The sequence below is a fragment of the Nyctibius grandis genome, chromosome 13 (genome assembly GCF_013368605.1).
Source record: "Nyctibius grandis isolate bNycGra1 chromosome 13, bNycGra1.pri, whole genome shotgun sequence".
Classification (NCBI taxonomy): domain Eukaryota; kingdom Metazoa; phylum Chordata; class Aves; order Nyctibiiformes; family Nyctibiidae; genus Nyctibius; species Nyctibius grandis.
Genome location: NC_090670.1, coordinates 10,252,691 through 10,269,000, shown reverse-complemented (window position 1 = coordinate 10,269,000; position 16,310 = coordinate 10,252,691). Strand labels below are relative to the sequence as shown.

The window sequence follows — 16,310 nt, the reverse complement described above, 5'->3', positions numbered from 1 at the left end:
GCTGCCGTTGCGACAAACGGAGCGGAGCTGCGCGTGCGCGACCGCCCTCCGCCGAGCGGTTTCAACCGCACTCGGCGGCCGCGGTACCTCCGAGGGCGCGGGGCCTGCCGGGAAGGCGCGGCCGGGGGGGAGCGGGGACCCCGGGCCCGGCGCTCACGGGGCGGCCATAGCGGGGCGCGGAGAGGCAGCACTAAGAGCAGCGCGGCCTTAAACCCTCTCGAGTTTTATTTCCAGGGACTCAGCCGGCGGAACAGCAGGATTTCATACAAACCCGTGACTGAAGACGAGGAACCTTCTGTGAATAAGGTTCAAATCACCAAATTCTGATTTCTGGGACTAATCGCAACTTAAAAATAAAATTGGGCAGCTGTTTACTTAAGTATTCAAAGAAGTTAGACAATTATCAAAACCAGTCTGTGTTCAGAGTGTGGTCCCAGAGAAAAACCTTCCTAATATGAAATGAAAATTGTTTTATAGTTGTTTATCAACAGCAGGAATTTTATTCTGAGCAAGCATTTTTTTTTTCCTGACAGACATGCAGGTATCTAACAGGCAAGTATTTAGGAGAAATTATTTTACATCTATGAAGACTGAAGAACAAACCATACAAATCTTCGTCTGCGTTCTGGAACTAGTACAGGCTACAACCACCCAAAGCTTCAGCAGGGCATGCTTGTCAAAAGCTTATTTTTCACCCTTTACTCAGTCACATAATATGTTTTATAACTGATTAAAATGTCAGATTAAAAAAATCTACTTCTTTTTAACACAGTCCACACCACACTGTTCCTTACAGCAAACTGGGACAAGACAAATTCAGGAGCTACGAGTATCCCAGGATGACCATCATGAGTTTAGTCATCTGAGTCCAGGTCACTGTCTCCTGCAATGGAATGGAAGTCCTCACTGTCTTCCTCATCCTCAGACAGGTGGACTTGACTCAATACGCTTGGCCCACAGCGCTGCTGTTCTTCCTCTTCCTCATCTTCTGAGATCTCGTACCCTCCAATACTGCTGAAACTAGTATCCCTTGTGTTGGATTTTGGGTCTGGTTCTTCATAGCTGCCATAACTACAAGAAAGAAGATACTCTTACTATACCATAATTTCAAATCAGCTGCTGGTAACAATAATTCTCTATTTAACTCCTATAAAAGGTCCCTGGATTGAAGTCCTTGTGGAAGACTCAGAACCACTGTGCACTCCAATTGTGTCAATGGCCAGCTTTTTAAAATAAAAAAAACAGTTCTCCTGATGAAACAATTGTCTACCAGCATCCTCATCCCACTCTCATATACGCAGGGCTGGAAAAACAGATCGCTCCAACACCTGCCATCTGTCACCTTTACTGCAGACAGACAGGCAGACAGCACATTCTCATCATCTTCTCTAGCATTTTCTGCCAACTATTGTCAAAGTACTGGGCTGGACCGACCATTCGCCTGACCCAGCATAGCTACCTGTACAATAATTTATTAGGCAAATACCAATAATAGCATTAAGGGACTGAATTCCACAAATAGAAAAAAGAACAGAGGATCTAATGCTAATACTCTACAGAATGGCCACAGAAGGAAGAGTAGGTCATTATTCTCTCAAGTGAATGCAAAACAATAAAGCTGATATTGCTGTACCTGTCATTTTCTAATAATGGAACTCCTTCCAAAATACAGAATATGCATATTCTTATTCTTTTGGACTTCAACTAAGCAGTTTCTTTTCAAGTAAGGACATGCTTATTCTTAGAGAAAACAAGAAAAACCATGAAGTTAATCAGCTAAATCATCTTTTAACTTCAAAGGTACCTTGTTGTTTCCGAGACAACCTATAAAAACCTTTATTTGTCCTGCCTTCAAAAACCACTATGTATAGGAAATCATTTCACTTAAAAGAAATAACATTTTTTTAAAATTTAACTAACATTTTTATTAGTGCAAAATCTAACAGCAAAACCAAATTTGTGTTGATAAGAAGTAAACTGCAATTATGGCAATTTTGGTTGCAATACTAAAACCAGTGACAAAATAGAAGAAAAAAAGTGAGATATTCTTCAGCTTTTTATGATAAACACTTCAGAAATCTTTAAGGGAAGAGATTTTGTTTTGAACAATTATTTTAACAAGATACTCAGCTCTAATTACCTGATATTACTGTCCTCCATAACATGAGATGTCTCCCCACCATCTCCTTCATAAGACATCATGCTTTCTTCATTGTCCATGCCCATTCGTGTGTTCTCTTGAAGAACATGAGGTTGTTTAGGTCTCACTGCATTGGGCTCCACATCTGAGTCACTGCCACTCTCACTCAGTTGGATAGCTGCGTAATAAACCCACATTTGGTCACAAATCAACAGTTTTGTTCTGTCAGTTACATACCCATTGTCTTTGTTTAAAGGCTACAATATTGACAGTAAGGAATGTATACAAAGTAGTGTCTCCACAAGGTAGCAGACAGGGTATCTGGGAGGTGATACTGCTTACCAAGTACCAATTCTGATGTTATTCAAAAGCAATCTCATTACCACCATTATTCAAAAAGGCCTTATTTGCTTGTCTGCTCTGAATAATTCCCCCTCTTCCCCCCTAATAATTTTCAGAAGCCATCGCTAAATACCACTACAACCTTTTCTGAATGGCAAGGTTTTTAGTAAACAGGGAAACAATCTGAAGAACCTCCAGGCACTTCTTCCAGTTCTTGGTAACACGGACCATACTGTTTCATATAAAAATAAATATTGTGCTTTTACTAAACTGCCCATTCCTGGCTCTGCACACCAAATCATAGTCCCAGTCTTTTCAGAACCATTTGCAGTTTTAATTTATGAAATACAATCGACCAGATCTTGTCTTAACTCTGCTTTCTTCTCTATCCGTACTTACAGCACTCCTACTCCACTTTGTTTTCAGTTCCATTTATGTTCATCCAGTTTTCTCATCTTGCCCTTTGGTGTCTCTTCCTTTTTGACTACTAGACCACCTGGCTGGCCTACATATCCCAATTATGCTCTATGCTCTCTACTGCATGTTTTTGTGGTGGAAGCACGAGAAGATTAGCTGGGTTTGTGAACAACCAGTTCCTAGTCAACCTTTTATAAAAAAAAAAAACACCTACATGAGAAAGGATTGTCTCCCTCCTCATCACTCCCATCATCATCATCCTCTCCATCCGACATGAGCAAATCTTCATAGAGGACACTGGCCTGGGGCTGCTGGACTGATCCTTCTTCTTCATCAGCAAGGTCACCATCTGCATCTTCAACTTCCTAGGTCATACAGAACAGGGATAGTGAGGAACAAACAACATATAAACTACTGCTGCCATTTCCAGCATATGCCCATTATTTATCACACTGTTCATTCTGAAGTATTCACTCATTTCATAATGCTAACATGGTAAAACGACATTTAAGAGTCCAGCTATTGCTACGAATACTGCTGTCTTTCAGGGTGGCAGACACAGCAGTCAACCCTTATACTACAGAGACTTCTAAAACAAGTATGCAAGTCAACACATAGACTGTGGCTGGGATTTCTGTAAATATACTCACTGGGGCTGGAGTCTTAGGTTTCCCATCATCATCCTCATCAAACCCTTCAATATCTACGTCAGAGTCTTCCTCGCCCAGCCTACCTCGCCCCTGGCGCATCTGAATGGGGAACACAAATAGCAATACCATTGAGGAAGGCACTACTGGACATAAACCAAAGGGTATGACTGACATCTGGACCACAATGATGGGTGCAGGAGTACAGGAGGAGGGGGAAGACAAAAGGAAAAATCTACATATATCACTCTTAGGGCAAGGATCCTTTCTCTCTTTATTCCAAGATCAGAGAGCACACAGCCTCAACACACTTTTATCCTGATGTGCTCATCCTTGAAAAAGGAATCTCCAGCCTTACACATGAAGAGTTCTTTGTTTACCTAGCTATTTCTGGAAGATACCACTAGATCTTATGAAGTGCTTATTTTCACAAAATATTTTAAAAGCAGACAGCAGTTTCCAACAAATCTTCTGCCCCTCCTCTCTCATGTTCTTCCCTCAGTCACCATGAGTCCAAGGTAGAGAGGACATCCAGATTCTGTCCTAAAGACTATAAATTGAAAGTCCATAGAAAGCTTGAAGACCTTCAGTCTCATGGCCCTACTCACCTTCTTCCTCCTGGGAATTGATGTTCATGGTCATATTACTGTATCTCCTTCTTCTATTCCCTCTCCTCCAAGAATTTTTTTTTGTTTAATACAGAATAAAGACTAAGAAAAAAATATTCTGTGGTTACTGTAACAAGCTCTTTTATAATGATTTAATACCTTTAACCTCTCTGCTTTTTTTTTTTCTTTTACAACTACAAGGTATCTACAGTGGCAACCATCTCTTCCTAAGTGTTTGTACAGCTTCTCATTGTCACTGGATGCAACCATAATAATCTAATTAGCATCTTCCAAATCTGTAGAATATACTTCACCCATTTCCCTATTCAGAATGAACAAAGGATTGCATATCAGCCCTTTGTAGCATGAGTCACCAGGTTTCTACTCTCAGAAGTAGTGAAGCAAACAAACACCTGGCCTAAGGCAGATTCTTTGCAGCTTTTGATTCTCTATTCTTTGTTTTGCAGTGTCTCAATTTCCAGTGCTCTTTAAATTTTTCCTTTTCCCTCTGAGCAGTCAAAATGAAGGAAATTGCATAACTTTGGAAATGGATTCCCTTCTCTGCATTGGAAAGCTGCTGATCTTTGTCACCTGTTTCCTACAAAGTAATTGCCTCCTTTCAGTAATTTGCTTATACAACCCAACTCTCCAACCACATGAAAAAATGGAGGATTCTAACCTGAGTTCCTCGCTTCTCTGGGGTAGTGATGGGAGTGTCCATAGCAGACAAATTGCTCTCATCTTGATAGACTGAAGCATCATGTGACATACTGAGGGAAGTGTTGGTATCATACAAATCAGGTGGCTAAAGTATATGTGGAAACAGGAGACATAACATTCTCAGGCACTGAACTGAGACTAGAACAGTATCTTGAGAGGCAAGACTGGGATTTCAGGACTAAATGCAAAATGCATTTTTTTGCATGGTGTTTATACTATTAAACACTGATTAATCAAAATAAGCTATTTATTCTCAAAGAACAAACATGGTAAAATGCAGTGGCTCACAACCTCAGGTTTGAAGTTTGCCAAACAGCAGATTCTAAAACAGAAGTCAGTACTTCTATACAGTGCAATCCTACAGAGGCCAAAATCGTAAATGGACTCCAAAAGGATTAGATAGATTTATAGAAAATAGGCCTCTCTGCAGCTCATAAATACAATGGTCCAGATGCAACACCAGTTTAAGGTGCCTGAACAGTCAACTGCTAGAAGCAGAGGCTTCACTGTAAGAAGGATCACTGTATGTTTGCATCCACTTACTTCTGGTCCCTGCCAGAGACAGAATACTTGATTATATCAGCCTTTGGTTTGACTCAGCATGGCCCTTTTAGTTTCCATTCCTACCGTGGAAATGGTATTGCAACCACAAATGCTGCTATCACATACAAAATAGCAAAGCTTCAACTTTCAATCAGTTCTACGTAAATCAGTGTCTCAAGAGTCCCTAAAGCTGACAAAAACAAGAAAAAAGGGGGGTTTGGATAAGATGTTCTAAAGGCCAATCTGTAGTTTGCATGCCATTTGACCTCTGAAGAGTTAACTAGGAACTACAGATTATGATTTTGATAAAATGCCCTTATAATACACAGTTTATATATCATGACAATCCTGAAAGTGTTAAGAGCAGCAGCAATAGCCTTTAAATTGGGCAAAACAGGCTTCCTAAGAATTCAAACAGACACGTAAACCACAGACAGCTCTGTACTTGCTGTATTTGCTTTTTATATCCTGGAGTCCAACTCCTGAAGACACATATGGGGAGGTAAGTATTAGTCATCACAACTGCATTCAAAATAAAGGGAACTAAAGCCAAGCAACCATCACCAGACCTGCCATCTGTGACAAGTTTGGGAGTGTAGGAAGCGGAAGTGTACCTCCAGCCAAGAAGCAGAGGGAAAGGGTGGCCTTCAGATGACAAGTTCAAGGGAGAGGCTCAGGAAGCTCTCTCTTTTAGCAAGCACAGAGAAGGCGCAGACAACTAATAGGCAGTTCACTGCTCAGGCCTCTTTTCCTCTCTCCTGATCACCAGCTTGGAAAAAAATCACAACAGCTAATACTGCTCTTGGAAAAGAAACCATCAGATAGAGAGAAGAACGACATTTTTGTCCCTCATTCTCTGAGGTATTAGGATCATCCTTGATTCCATCTAATCTTCCTTGAAATGTTTCAACAACTAATCTCCAAAGACTCCCTTACAGCCTGACACTTCCCATTGCTAGGAAGGACTTTTTCCATGATACTCAGTTTCAGTATTCCCACCCCATTGAACTCAATCATCATTCCCAGCAAGTTCTTTCTAGCTTTCTAAAATGCTACATTTTGGGGTTTGTTTGTTTGTTTTTTTTGTTGTTTTTTTTTTGTGGGGAGAGATGGATGAAGGGTGTTAAATCTTGCCCCAGAATTGTTCGTAGCCTGCTATCCTGGCTCCAGCTGTATAATCTTTGTATACTTATTGCCTAAACAAATTTTAGACTCATTTTTCTCTTAAAAATAATCTTTACAAGATCTTAAATTGTTCTTGAACTTCAAGCCTCTCTTTTCTGCTCTGACTTTACTAAAATTAAATGCAACTTCCCAGATGTAACCTCACCAGACTTGCACAGAATAGAAAAATTATTGGTCTACAACTGGGATGAACAACTGCAAAGAAAGCTTTGCTCTGTCTTCCTACACTGGGTACACAACATTTGAATTGTGACCAGAGAGATCTTTCCCAAGGTTTATGAACTTCAACAGTTTTTCCAAATAAACAAATGGCACATCTCAGACACTAGGCTGACATTCCCCGAACTGTTACCTAATTTATCAGAGAAATTCCAAAGGCAATTTTATTTTTCAGGAATGAACATGTCATTCCTGGTGAAAGTTTTTTACTCATGTTTTTAAAAACAACCAAACAGCCCAAGGCAAGAAGCAGCATTAAAAAAAAAAAAAAAAAAATAGCTTACAAAACTTTGCCAAACTCTAAACACTGAAAAAGCAGTCTGTCATACAATCTCCAGTATAAATTATGCTTCCAACTTGGTCTATAAGACATACAAAATAACTGACACACACAATTGTTTGCTATAACATAATAATGAAGAGTAAAAAATGTTATTTCCATTAGAACCAAGATAAAGAAATGTAAAGAATCCCACCAAAGAATGCAGAGGAGTTGTACTTCAGTTCACTGACCATATTAGGCAATTATGCTAGGCTCATAGCAATAAGCCTCTTCAACAATACCCCCACCAAACAGCTCTCTGGCTTCTTCTCAGCACTATAGTATTGATGGTTCTTCCTCATGTTCTCCTTACCTTTTCCCTGCTTGCCTTCTGAGGGTTTCTAACTGCTACACTTGCAGAGTCTTTGAATTTCCAGCCAACACTCAGTTGTACCTGACTATACACAGCTCATGTTGAGACCACTCTTGCAAGTTGCTTGGGAAATTACCTTCTTTGTCTTAGGTATCTCACCTTCTGAAGCATCATAACCGCTTCTCATATTTATCCTTAAAAAATAGCTGTTAGCCCACCATCCAACAAGATACTCTACTAAAAGACAAACTGCAGACAGAGAGAGAACAGTAAACAAAGAGGCACCTCTAGATCAAACATCCAGGAGACTGAAACTAAAAGAAAGGAAGAGAAAACTTTGCTTGATCACTTGCCTGTGGAGTGTAGGGACCAGGGGTCATAGGATCAAGACTTTCCAGATCTGCCTCCTCTAGTGCTGCTTCCTTAGCAGTAGAGATGTCTCTCTCAAGTTGAGTCAGGTGCTCATCATACTAAGAACAAAGAAGCGTGCTAAGGTTGCAGAACAGAAAATTCAAACATACAAAAATATTACAGTAGAGTTGTCCACATACCTCAGCTAAGGTTTGATAACAGATGTTTACAATCTCCTGGGCTGTTTTTGTGTACTGACTGTCTGGCCCTGTAGTAAGAAACAAATTTCTATGTATTCTGACATTTGCTCAGTTCCAGCTGCTGAGACAGAAAGACTGGTTTTGGTTACACGTGACACAGGTCCCTAAATCCCAACACCTTCTGATCTAAGGAGAAATATAAAGCAGAATTCACATTCAGCTAACAAAGAGCAACCAGTTTGTTCCAGTATTTAAAATATGATCAAGGACATAGGAAGGTTGCACCCAGTCGATCTCAAGGAGATGCCCAGAAACAAATCACTGAAGCAGAGACGTGTACTGAACAAGCAGAAAATCCTCCCCAAATGTAACAGCCCCTTCTGCAAAAGATGGTAAATGAAGCACCACGTGACAGTGAAAATGTCACTCTTTAAGCATCTCTTTTCTTAGCAGGAAAGGAAAGCAACAATCAAGCTCAGGATTCACAGCTTCAGGCTTTGACAGCGCTACAGAACAGGTACCCAGATGTATTCATTTAAGTACAGAAGGCAGCTGAAGCCTTATTTTCACCACCTACCATTGTACTTAATGCTGTTGGCAAGGATGAGGTTAACATCATCCAGGAAAGTCTCTCTGTTCTGGTATTTGTGTTTGGAGATATTCTGGAAGAGATTGTCACCCAGTAAGTAACCAAATCTAAACGTCTCTCAAGCGGCTGCTCAGTTCAAGCTACTCACCTTGCGGATAGTCTCCAGATCCATTGGATTAGCAATCACCTTGTAATAATCAGGAACAAACTTTTTGTTAACTGGATGATGAAATGGCCAAGACTAAAGGAAAGAAAACAGACAAGATTAGAAAGCTTCTGTGTAGAATTTTTTACAGTTTGAGCTACACATTTCATAAAGCAAGTCTCCTGAACTGATTAATACTCAAAACGTATGGGAAGTATTTATCACAAGGCATCTTGAATCCAATCATCTAGCTTCAGGAGGGACACAGAAAAAAGATCTACCAGTTGGATTTTTAACTAGGCCAGTTGATACATGTTTGACAGTAGGAACATGTAATACAAAATAATCATACAAAGGACTTTTCTATTTAATATCAATGTTTCTTCCACAACATAACTGCAGTGTCCAGCAAGAACACTCATTGCTTGTACAATAAACAAAGAATATAAACCTAGGTCTGATCTCACAACGGGGGCTACATATACCAATTTAACAGTTCATCATGGTGTGACGGCACAGAAAAACTCTAAAATCTGTTTCTAAACATCAGAAATGAGAACTTGGTGACAACAGAGAATGGAAGCAACAAAGTTTTAAAGAGGACAGGCATTAAGCCTTCTCTCATTGAGTCTAACCACTAGAGACTCTCGTTCCTTACTCCATTCAGACACGGTACACATTATAGATGAGTGACACTGAAGTCCTCATCTGTGCAGTTTTATTTTGTAAGCTTAAGGGTTGTTTTTTTTTAATACTAACGAACTAGTACAACACTGGGTAAACCTGATCAATTAGAAATCAGCTTATGTTTCATTTGCACCCGAAAACCATACCCTTGCAGAGTGCTTCAAGATCTACCAAAGCAAGTGGTATAAGCATCAGGAGAAGAGTATGTTTTATAATGACCATGCTTAATGAAAATCAGTGACTTCATACTAATGGGAGGCTGACCCAGACACTATCCAGGAGTGAGAGCAGCAGGAAAAAAACTGGAACCCAGCCTTCACTTCTTGACCTTTGCTCCAGTGAAGGGGGTGAGTACAGGTGTGTCTGTGCCAGTCAGTAAATCACAGGCCAGCTCCCTGACAGAGCACACTTCTTTTTTTGTCAGTGCACTAACAACCACAATATAAATATACAGCCACAGGTCTATAATCGGCACATTTTGCACATCACATGCACACACTCTACTCAAGCTACATACATCTGGAACTGCCATCATCTTTTGAGTGACAATGTTATCCAAAATGAAGGAAAAGGCCACTTGATCATCATCATCCAGGAGGGGATTAATTGCTTTTTCTAATCGAGCCAGTTTATCTTCTTTCTGCAATAAAAGTAAGGAATATCAGTGGCTGACTCTAGATTAATAACTGTCAGTATCAGCATATTCTGTCCCAAAGAGACTCCCATTCACCTTTTTATGAAGACACTTGTCAATAAGGGGGGATAATAGCCTAGATATAAGCCTACATACAAGATAAAGTAACTAGAGTAACAAGCAAGCATCTGTTTTTTGAGAAAGACTCCAGCATGAACTGTTTAAAATTGTAAAAACTGAAATACACTCTGGGGTGGGGGGAGGAGTTTCTTTATTCTTCTGCTCTCCTTAAAGTCCTGTGTTTTGCCTACTCACGTCCTCTATCCGCAAACTCCTCAACCACCCCTAGCCATCCCTCCCCTCTCCACTCTGATCACAACTCATTCACAAGACTTGCCTCTTTTAGCTTTTCATCACACAGGTCCAGCATGGACTGAGATATCTGCGTCAGTGAGTGTTTTGGCCCTGCAAACACACAGCAAGTAGAGTGAGATACTCCAGCCTGATTAAAAAGACCAATTATGTCACAATATGAGTTAATACCTGCTCCTAAAGCACCACTGATTATATTTCTAGCACAGCTGGGAGTATATCCTCAAGTATATTCTCAATACACACAATTACTATAGTGTGGATTTTATATGAGAAACGGTTATTTGTAGCAAATATTCACACTTCTGGTATACGTTCCGTTAAGGTTTGGAAACCCTATGGGAAACCAGCTGTGCCTGTGGAAGACTGGGCTCTAAGCCCTCCACTTTTGCCAGACTTTCAGAGTATGTCATGAAATTTCTGTTTCCTTCACTAAATCTAGTCAGTGAAGCAGAACTGCTAAGGCAGGCAAGATGGACATTAAGTAATATTGAGAAAACCACAGCTTTAAATGATTTCATGATTCCTCAGACATGGGAACAAGTATTTGCAACATAACTATGACAAAAAAATCTCATTTATTAGGATAAAATGGAGACTTAGCTGTCAAAATAATAAAGGAAGCAGTAAAGGCACAAAACCAGTGCTGTCAGTGTTACCCCGAATGCTGCAGAGCCCAGAGAGACTTAATGCAGCTGGGAGGTTTTTTATCTGTCAAATGAATACTTTTTGCACAAAGACCTTTCTATTAGCAGTCAGAATACAGCTGACCTATAGTTGCTCAATGAATCAGCACTCTTCCCCAGCAGATGCATGCTCTACTACAGAATCTACGCTTTTTGTTTTTTTAAACTAGCTTTCTGACCTTCCCAAATGGGGAAAAATTTAGTTGCAATAAGAACCAAAATATGCAAAATCATTACAGTAAACTCTACTCACAGCTGCATGCTCCAAGGCAATGGCTTCAAAAGGTGTGAACTATTCCTATTTGTATTGAAAGATTCATTCACTAAAGCATAATATTGAAAAAGTAAGTTCACAAGTATCTCCCCACCAATCCCTGTCTAAAAGCAAAAAGGAAGTACACTCATAATATAGTCTACTAAAAACAATGTTTTGCTTAGCTTCACCCTACATGAAGTGGATATGCAGGACTTTGCTTCAGCGCAGTTTCACTTAATATATGCACTAGTGTCTCCAAGTCATTGATAGGTCCATAATTGAACTTCAGTTACTACATCACAGTCACCATCTAGTTATTGTTAAATGCTAGGGTCCACTTCTTTCATATTTATGAATTAGCTCATTAACATTAATATAGTTTTCAGGTATATCTGAAAAAACATGTGTTTATTGTTGCCATCTGACAGTGAATTTATTCTGCTTTTCTGTTGCTTTCATTATTTCTAAAAGTAAAAGACTGACACCTCATACATGTACAACATATTAACAGAAGCACAGTTTCCTTGCATTGTTAATAGCTTACCATTGTATGTCGCACTGTTCTTCACAATTAGTTCCAGATGTTCTCTGAACTCTTCTCGGGATGGGTACTGCCGCTTACGAACATTTTCACGCAGGGTCTGTAAATCCATGGGCCTAGTAATAATCTTATAATAATCTTTGACAACTTTTGGATTTACAGGTGTATGAAAGGGGTATGTCTGAGGATGAAAAGAAAAAAATGAATGCTTTTTATCACAGTACTAGCACAGCTAATCTCAGTTTAACCTCTACAGTTGAATAGCCACTAACATGTAAAACCTTTACACAATCAGTTCCTTAACTGCACCAGGGAAAATATAATAAGCTCAGCCACACGGTGGCTATCACTTTCTTCTACAAAATGTTCTTTAATACCATTATAAGAAGAAAAAACTCACAAAGAATTCTCAGATGGTATTTTTGGTTACACAGCACAGAAGTCAAGAAACTGAACCTTCAATTCTCATTTCAACTCAAATTTTCCATTTAATATTTTGATTTTGCAATTTTCTGGTAAAATCTGCTCAGAAACAGTGAAGTACACAATTTTCTCCAGTGCCACACATATAAAAGTATTCCACATTGCTACATCAAGTGTTATGTATCTTTTTCTGGTTTTGTTGGAAAAAAAAAAATCACATCCCAGGCTTTGAATATGTATCCATACAGAACTACTCAACATTATTTTCCGATATGGGCATTTTCACCTCAAAAAGCTGAGTTAACTTATGAAATAATGCACACCAACTGTGTGCACAGCAGGGGGGAAAGTGGAGGCACACCACTCATCTGAGAAAAGCCTAGCCTAATTCTGGTGTCTACAACACAACCTACTTTAACCATACTGCTTAAGACACAGGTTTTTGGTCTAGTAGCTTAAACTTACATTAGGAAGATCCCTTATGTCATTGATGATGCCCTCCAAGATGGATGACAGCGTCACCATGGGATCTGTTCGCCGTCGGTGGATAGATTTATGAGGACGCTAAAGCAATCAGAGGCAGAAAAATTAAGGCAGTTTCAAGATGCAAAATATTTACCCACAGAAATCCTAGGCAATTCAGTTTATTAATTTACTGGGCAGGTATCTGTGTTGCAAGTGGAGGATGCACAGGAGTAGTAAAGAAACTGGCCAGTTGGTACAAACAGAAATAGAGATGCTGCAATCAGCTCAGTAACACCTTCACTCACATTCAGATAATCACAGTGAACGGTTGTCCCTACTCGCCGCTTCTTCTTTGGAGGAAGCTGCTGTTTAGGAAACTTCAGGACCAGTGATTTCCTGCGAACCTCATCCGCACTAGGTAAAAACAAAAAAGCGTAATGCTTTCTCCAGCCCTCTTGTGAATGAAGACCATTTGTCCCCCAGTACTGGCTCTGGTCCCATCTGCCATAATACCAAATACATAATCGAAATACTTTAGTAATAGTCTGTGTAAAGCCCTGTCACTTTATTCCTGTGATTAATACATATATGAGTATTCTGCACTAAATTGTTTTTTCTTACTGCCCATCGGTATCTCTGCTTCTTCCCTTACCTCTCAATCAGTTGTTTTCCCAGGACAATTTTTGTTCCTTCTACTTTGATGAGTTCTTCATTATCATTGTGAATGACTGTTTTTTCCAGCTCTTCCTCCTGCTCCTCTGTCATTGCAACAGGATTAGAAGGTGGGGCATTTGTTTGGTAGTAAAGAGGGCAGAACTTATTCGTCCTCATATGGCCAATTGCACCACATGCTCCACATTTTAGCTGCAAAAATACAATAAAGATGACAGATCAGAATTCATGCATAGGCTCCTAGTTAGTGGCAAAGTATAATTAAAATCTGCTAGTCAGACCTTTAATACATCACTAGAACACAATTCTCCAACACCCAAGACCTGTTAGCATGCTTACTTTCAAGTCTGGACGCTCTTTCATTTTCTTGGGCTTCTTTTCTGGAGGGCCCTTGAGTTTCTCTTTTTCTTGGTTCCGTTTTAACCGCCGTAATTGTTCCTGGATCCTGCGCCGCTCTTTCCGCATTTCTTCACGGTGCTGTTCATCAAATAGAGCAAACTTTCGTCTAGGGGGGAACACCCAAAAGTTACACACGAGTTTTTCATCTGAGTTGATTTACCAGATATTCTTCTGTCAGATCAATCACTGCAAAAAATTCACAATACCCTTCAAAGGGACAGCCATTAAATATCTCTCTCTCTACACAATTACAGTGCCGAGCTTCTACACTCAACTCTACATTTCTTCATACTGCCAATAGAATGAAATAGTCTACATGCAAAGTTAAAAAGAAAAAAAAAAAGAAAAAAATCATATAGGTCTTACATGAACTCTTCATCCTTGGTAGTCCGTATTCGGCAGTAGGCATCAATAACAGCAGGCTTCCGAACTGTCTCACACCTCACATATTCTTTCCCATCCTCATCTCTAAACGTGCGATAGATTTTGAGGCGGCGGCCAGTGGCAGAGGAATTAAGGCTGGTTACAGAGGCAGTGTCATCATCTTTGTGAGAGTTTGCTGAGGCTCCTGAAGCTGATGCTACAAGAGAGTGTTTTATTTACTTCCAATTTCCTTCACACTATAGAAACAGCATTGTTTAAATACAGCAGACAGTTTTGGCTTTAAAACTTCCAAGAAACAAATTCAGGAAAACCTAAGCAATAGAAGTCTTTCCCTTGCTTGTTCATGTTCTCTTATCATGACATATATCAATCTGAAACAGAGGGAAGCTACTGAATTATCTACATGGATTATAAAGCCAGAAGGAACAGCTACAGTCACAAGGACCCACAGGTGCCTAAGTGCAATGTGTAAGGCAACTGCAACATGGCCCTGTGGATTACTTATAGTTACAGTGGTTTTGATCATAGGTATGGAGATCTGGCAGAAACGGAAGGTCAACAATTATCCAGTTCTCCAACTAGTGTTACAACCAGAGAGCTAGTCTAGTCTCATGTGACCACAGAATCTTTCCAGCACCACCCATAATTTTGGTTGAGAGATTCGTTCAAAATAACACTGGGTATCTTTTCATAAGGCAACAATAATCAGCAAATCTTCCACATATCCCTTACTAAATTATTCCAGTAATTATTTAATTAGCGATTTATTCCCAACCTGTGTTTCCAACAGCAACAAGAATGTTGACCCAGATGCAGCAGAGCTCAAATTTGCTCATACGCATGCAACAAGTAACAGTGGTCATGAGCACCGTCACACAGACAGAAGTTCATACACAAGTCGCACACTTTCACCTGCCAGTTAGGGCCGTGTCAAGTTTTTTGTTGGAATGCACTTAAGAGAAACACATCTCCAGGAGATCCAAATCTGGCAGCTGCCCAGTTACCTCCCAAACACACTGCTACAGCACATAGTATAACAGACACCACTATCAGCCTACATATTGTGCATATCTGTTTCACGTACAGAGCTGTGCTTACACACAAGATCAAATTAGAGGACCATAAGCTGGTTGCAGGAACACTGCATAAGCTGTATGTGTGAACACATCTTGAGAAAAGTACTCAAAAACACACACACCCCTCAAAAAAAAAAAAAGGGAAACATAAGCAGCAAGCAGTAGTGAATACCTAAAGAAATACCAGAGTAAGTTTATCGTTCAAAATAAGCAAAGCTATGGGGCAAAGAAAACACTTTAAATGCATTTTCAGACAGTAACTGGTCAGGAGAAGGAAGAAGCCCTAGAGAAGTAAGTCTATTCATTCTCCCGGTAAGGAATCCACACTCTCCTCTGAGAGGCCAGATCAGCACACTTTACAGCCTGACACAAAGTTCTGCATCCCTTCCCAGGCACATTCTGATGGTTTCAGTTACTTACACAGCCCCTTTTTGTCTCTCCTGTCCTTTTTGCCCCTTTCTTTGTCATTGCCACTGTCTTCTCCCAGAAGCATCCTTTGCAATTCCTTTCGCTCTTGCTCTTCTCTTTCCCGAGAGAGCTGAGAACTAGTTTTCTTGTTCTGTAACATATTCTCAATATTCTTTCCCATCTCTTCAAAGTCACTGTCTTCAGCTGAGCTGCTATCTGTGTCTGTTGACAGGATCTCAGTTGATTCCAGAACCCTGAAACAGGAGGCACGTAGAAAGTCAGTTAGTTTCCCCAGAACAAAAATCAGCCTGTTACCTTTCCAGAAATACAAAGGTAAAAATGATGCAAAGGTTTGAAAATTAATGTTGCAAATCACTACTACAAGAATAGCCATAATATATTCCCTTCTCAGTCCTCCTGTGGTTCCCATGTCCAAAAGATCAATTGCTCCAAGCCAATCTTCTCCAACAAGTTGATCTCCTCATCATCAACAGTACTATATTCCCTCCCCACTCTCAGGTCTTGTGCCAGAACAAGGGATAACGCATGAATTCTTCAGGCAGTTC

The 16,310-nt window shown here is 40.0% G+C and overlaps 1 protein-coding gene across 1 annotated transcript in view; it reads right to left on the bottom strand.

Annotated features, from left to right (window-relative positions):
* Positions 1-477: 477 nt before the first annotated feature.
* TAF1 (TATA-box binding protein associated factor 1) overlaps positions 478-16,310 on the bottom strand; it is a 33,262-nt gene continuing 17,429 nt past the window's right edge. Inside the window, exons 23-40 of the mRNA XM_068411788.1 lie at positions 15,757-15,998; positions 14,243-14,456; positions 13,817-13,982; positions 13,458-13,669; positions 13,111-13,219; positions 12,806-12,904; positions 11,921-12,098; positions 10,460-10,527; positions 9,946-10,068; positions 8,745-8,837; positions 8,585-8,669; positions 8,008-8,075; positions 7,810-7,926; positions 4,834-4,959; positions 3,550-3,648; positions 3,114-3,264; positions 2,141-2,318; positions 478-1,071 (exon numbers count right to left, since the gene is read on the bottom strand). Of these exons, the coding sequence (XP_068267889.1) occupies positions 855-1,071; positions 2,141-2,318; positions 3,114-3,264; positions 3,550-3,648; positions 4,834-4,959; positions 7,810-7,926; positions 8,008-8,075; positions 8,585-8,669; positions 8,745-8,837; positions 9,946-10,068; positions 10,460-10,527; positions 11,921-12,098; positions 12,806-12,904; positions 13,111-13,219; positions 13,458-13,669; positions 13,817-13,982; positions 14,243-14,456; positions 15,757-15,998 (2,545 nt within the window). The 3' untranslated portion in view covers positions 478-854. The remainder of the gene's footprint in view (positions 1,072-2,140; positions 2,319-3,113; positions 3,265-3,549; positions 3,649-4,833; positions 4,960-7,809; positions 7,927-8,007; positions 8,076-8,584; positions 8,670-8,744; positions 8,838-9,945; positions 10,069-10,459; positions 10,528-11,920; positions 12,099-12,805; positions 12,905-13,110; positions 13,220-13,457; positions 13,670-13,816; positions 13,983-14,242; positions 14,457-15,756; positions 15,999-16,310) is intronic.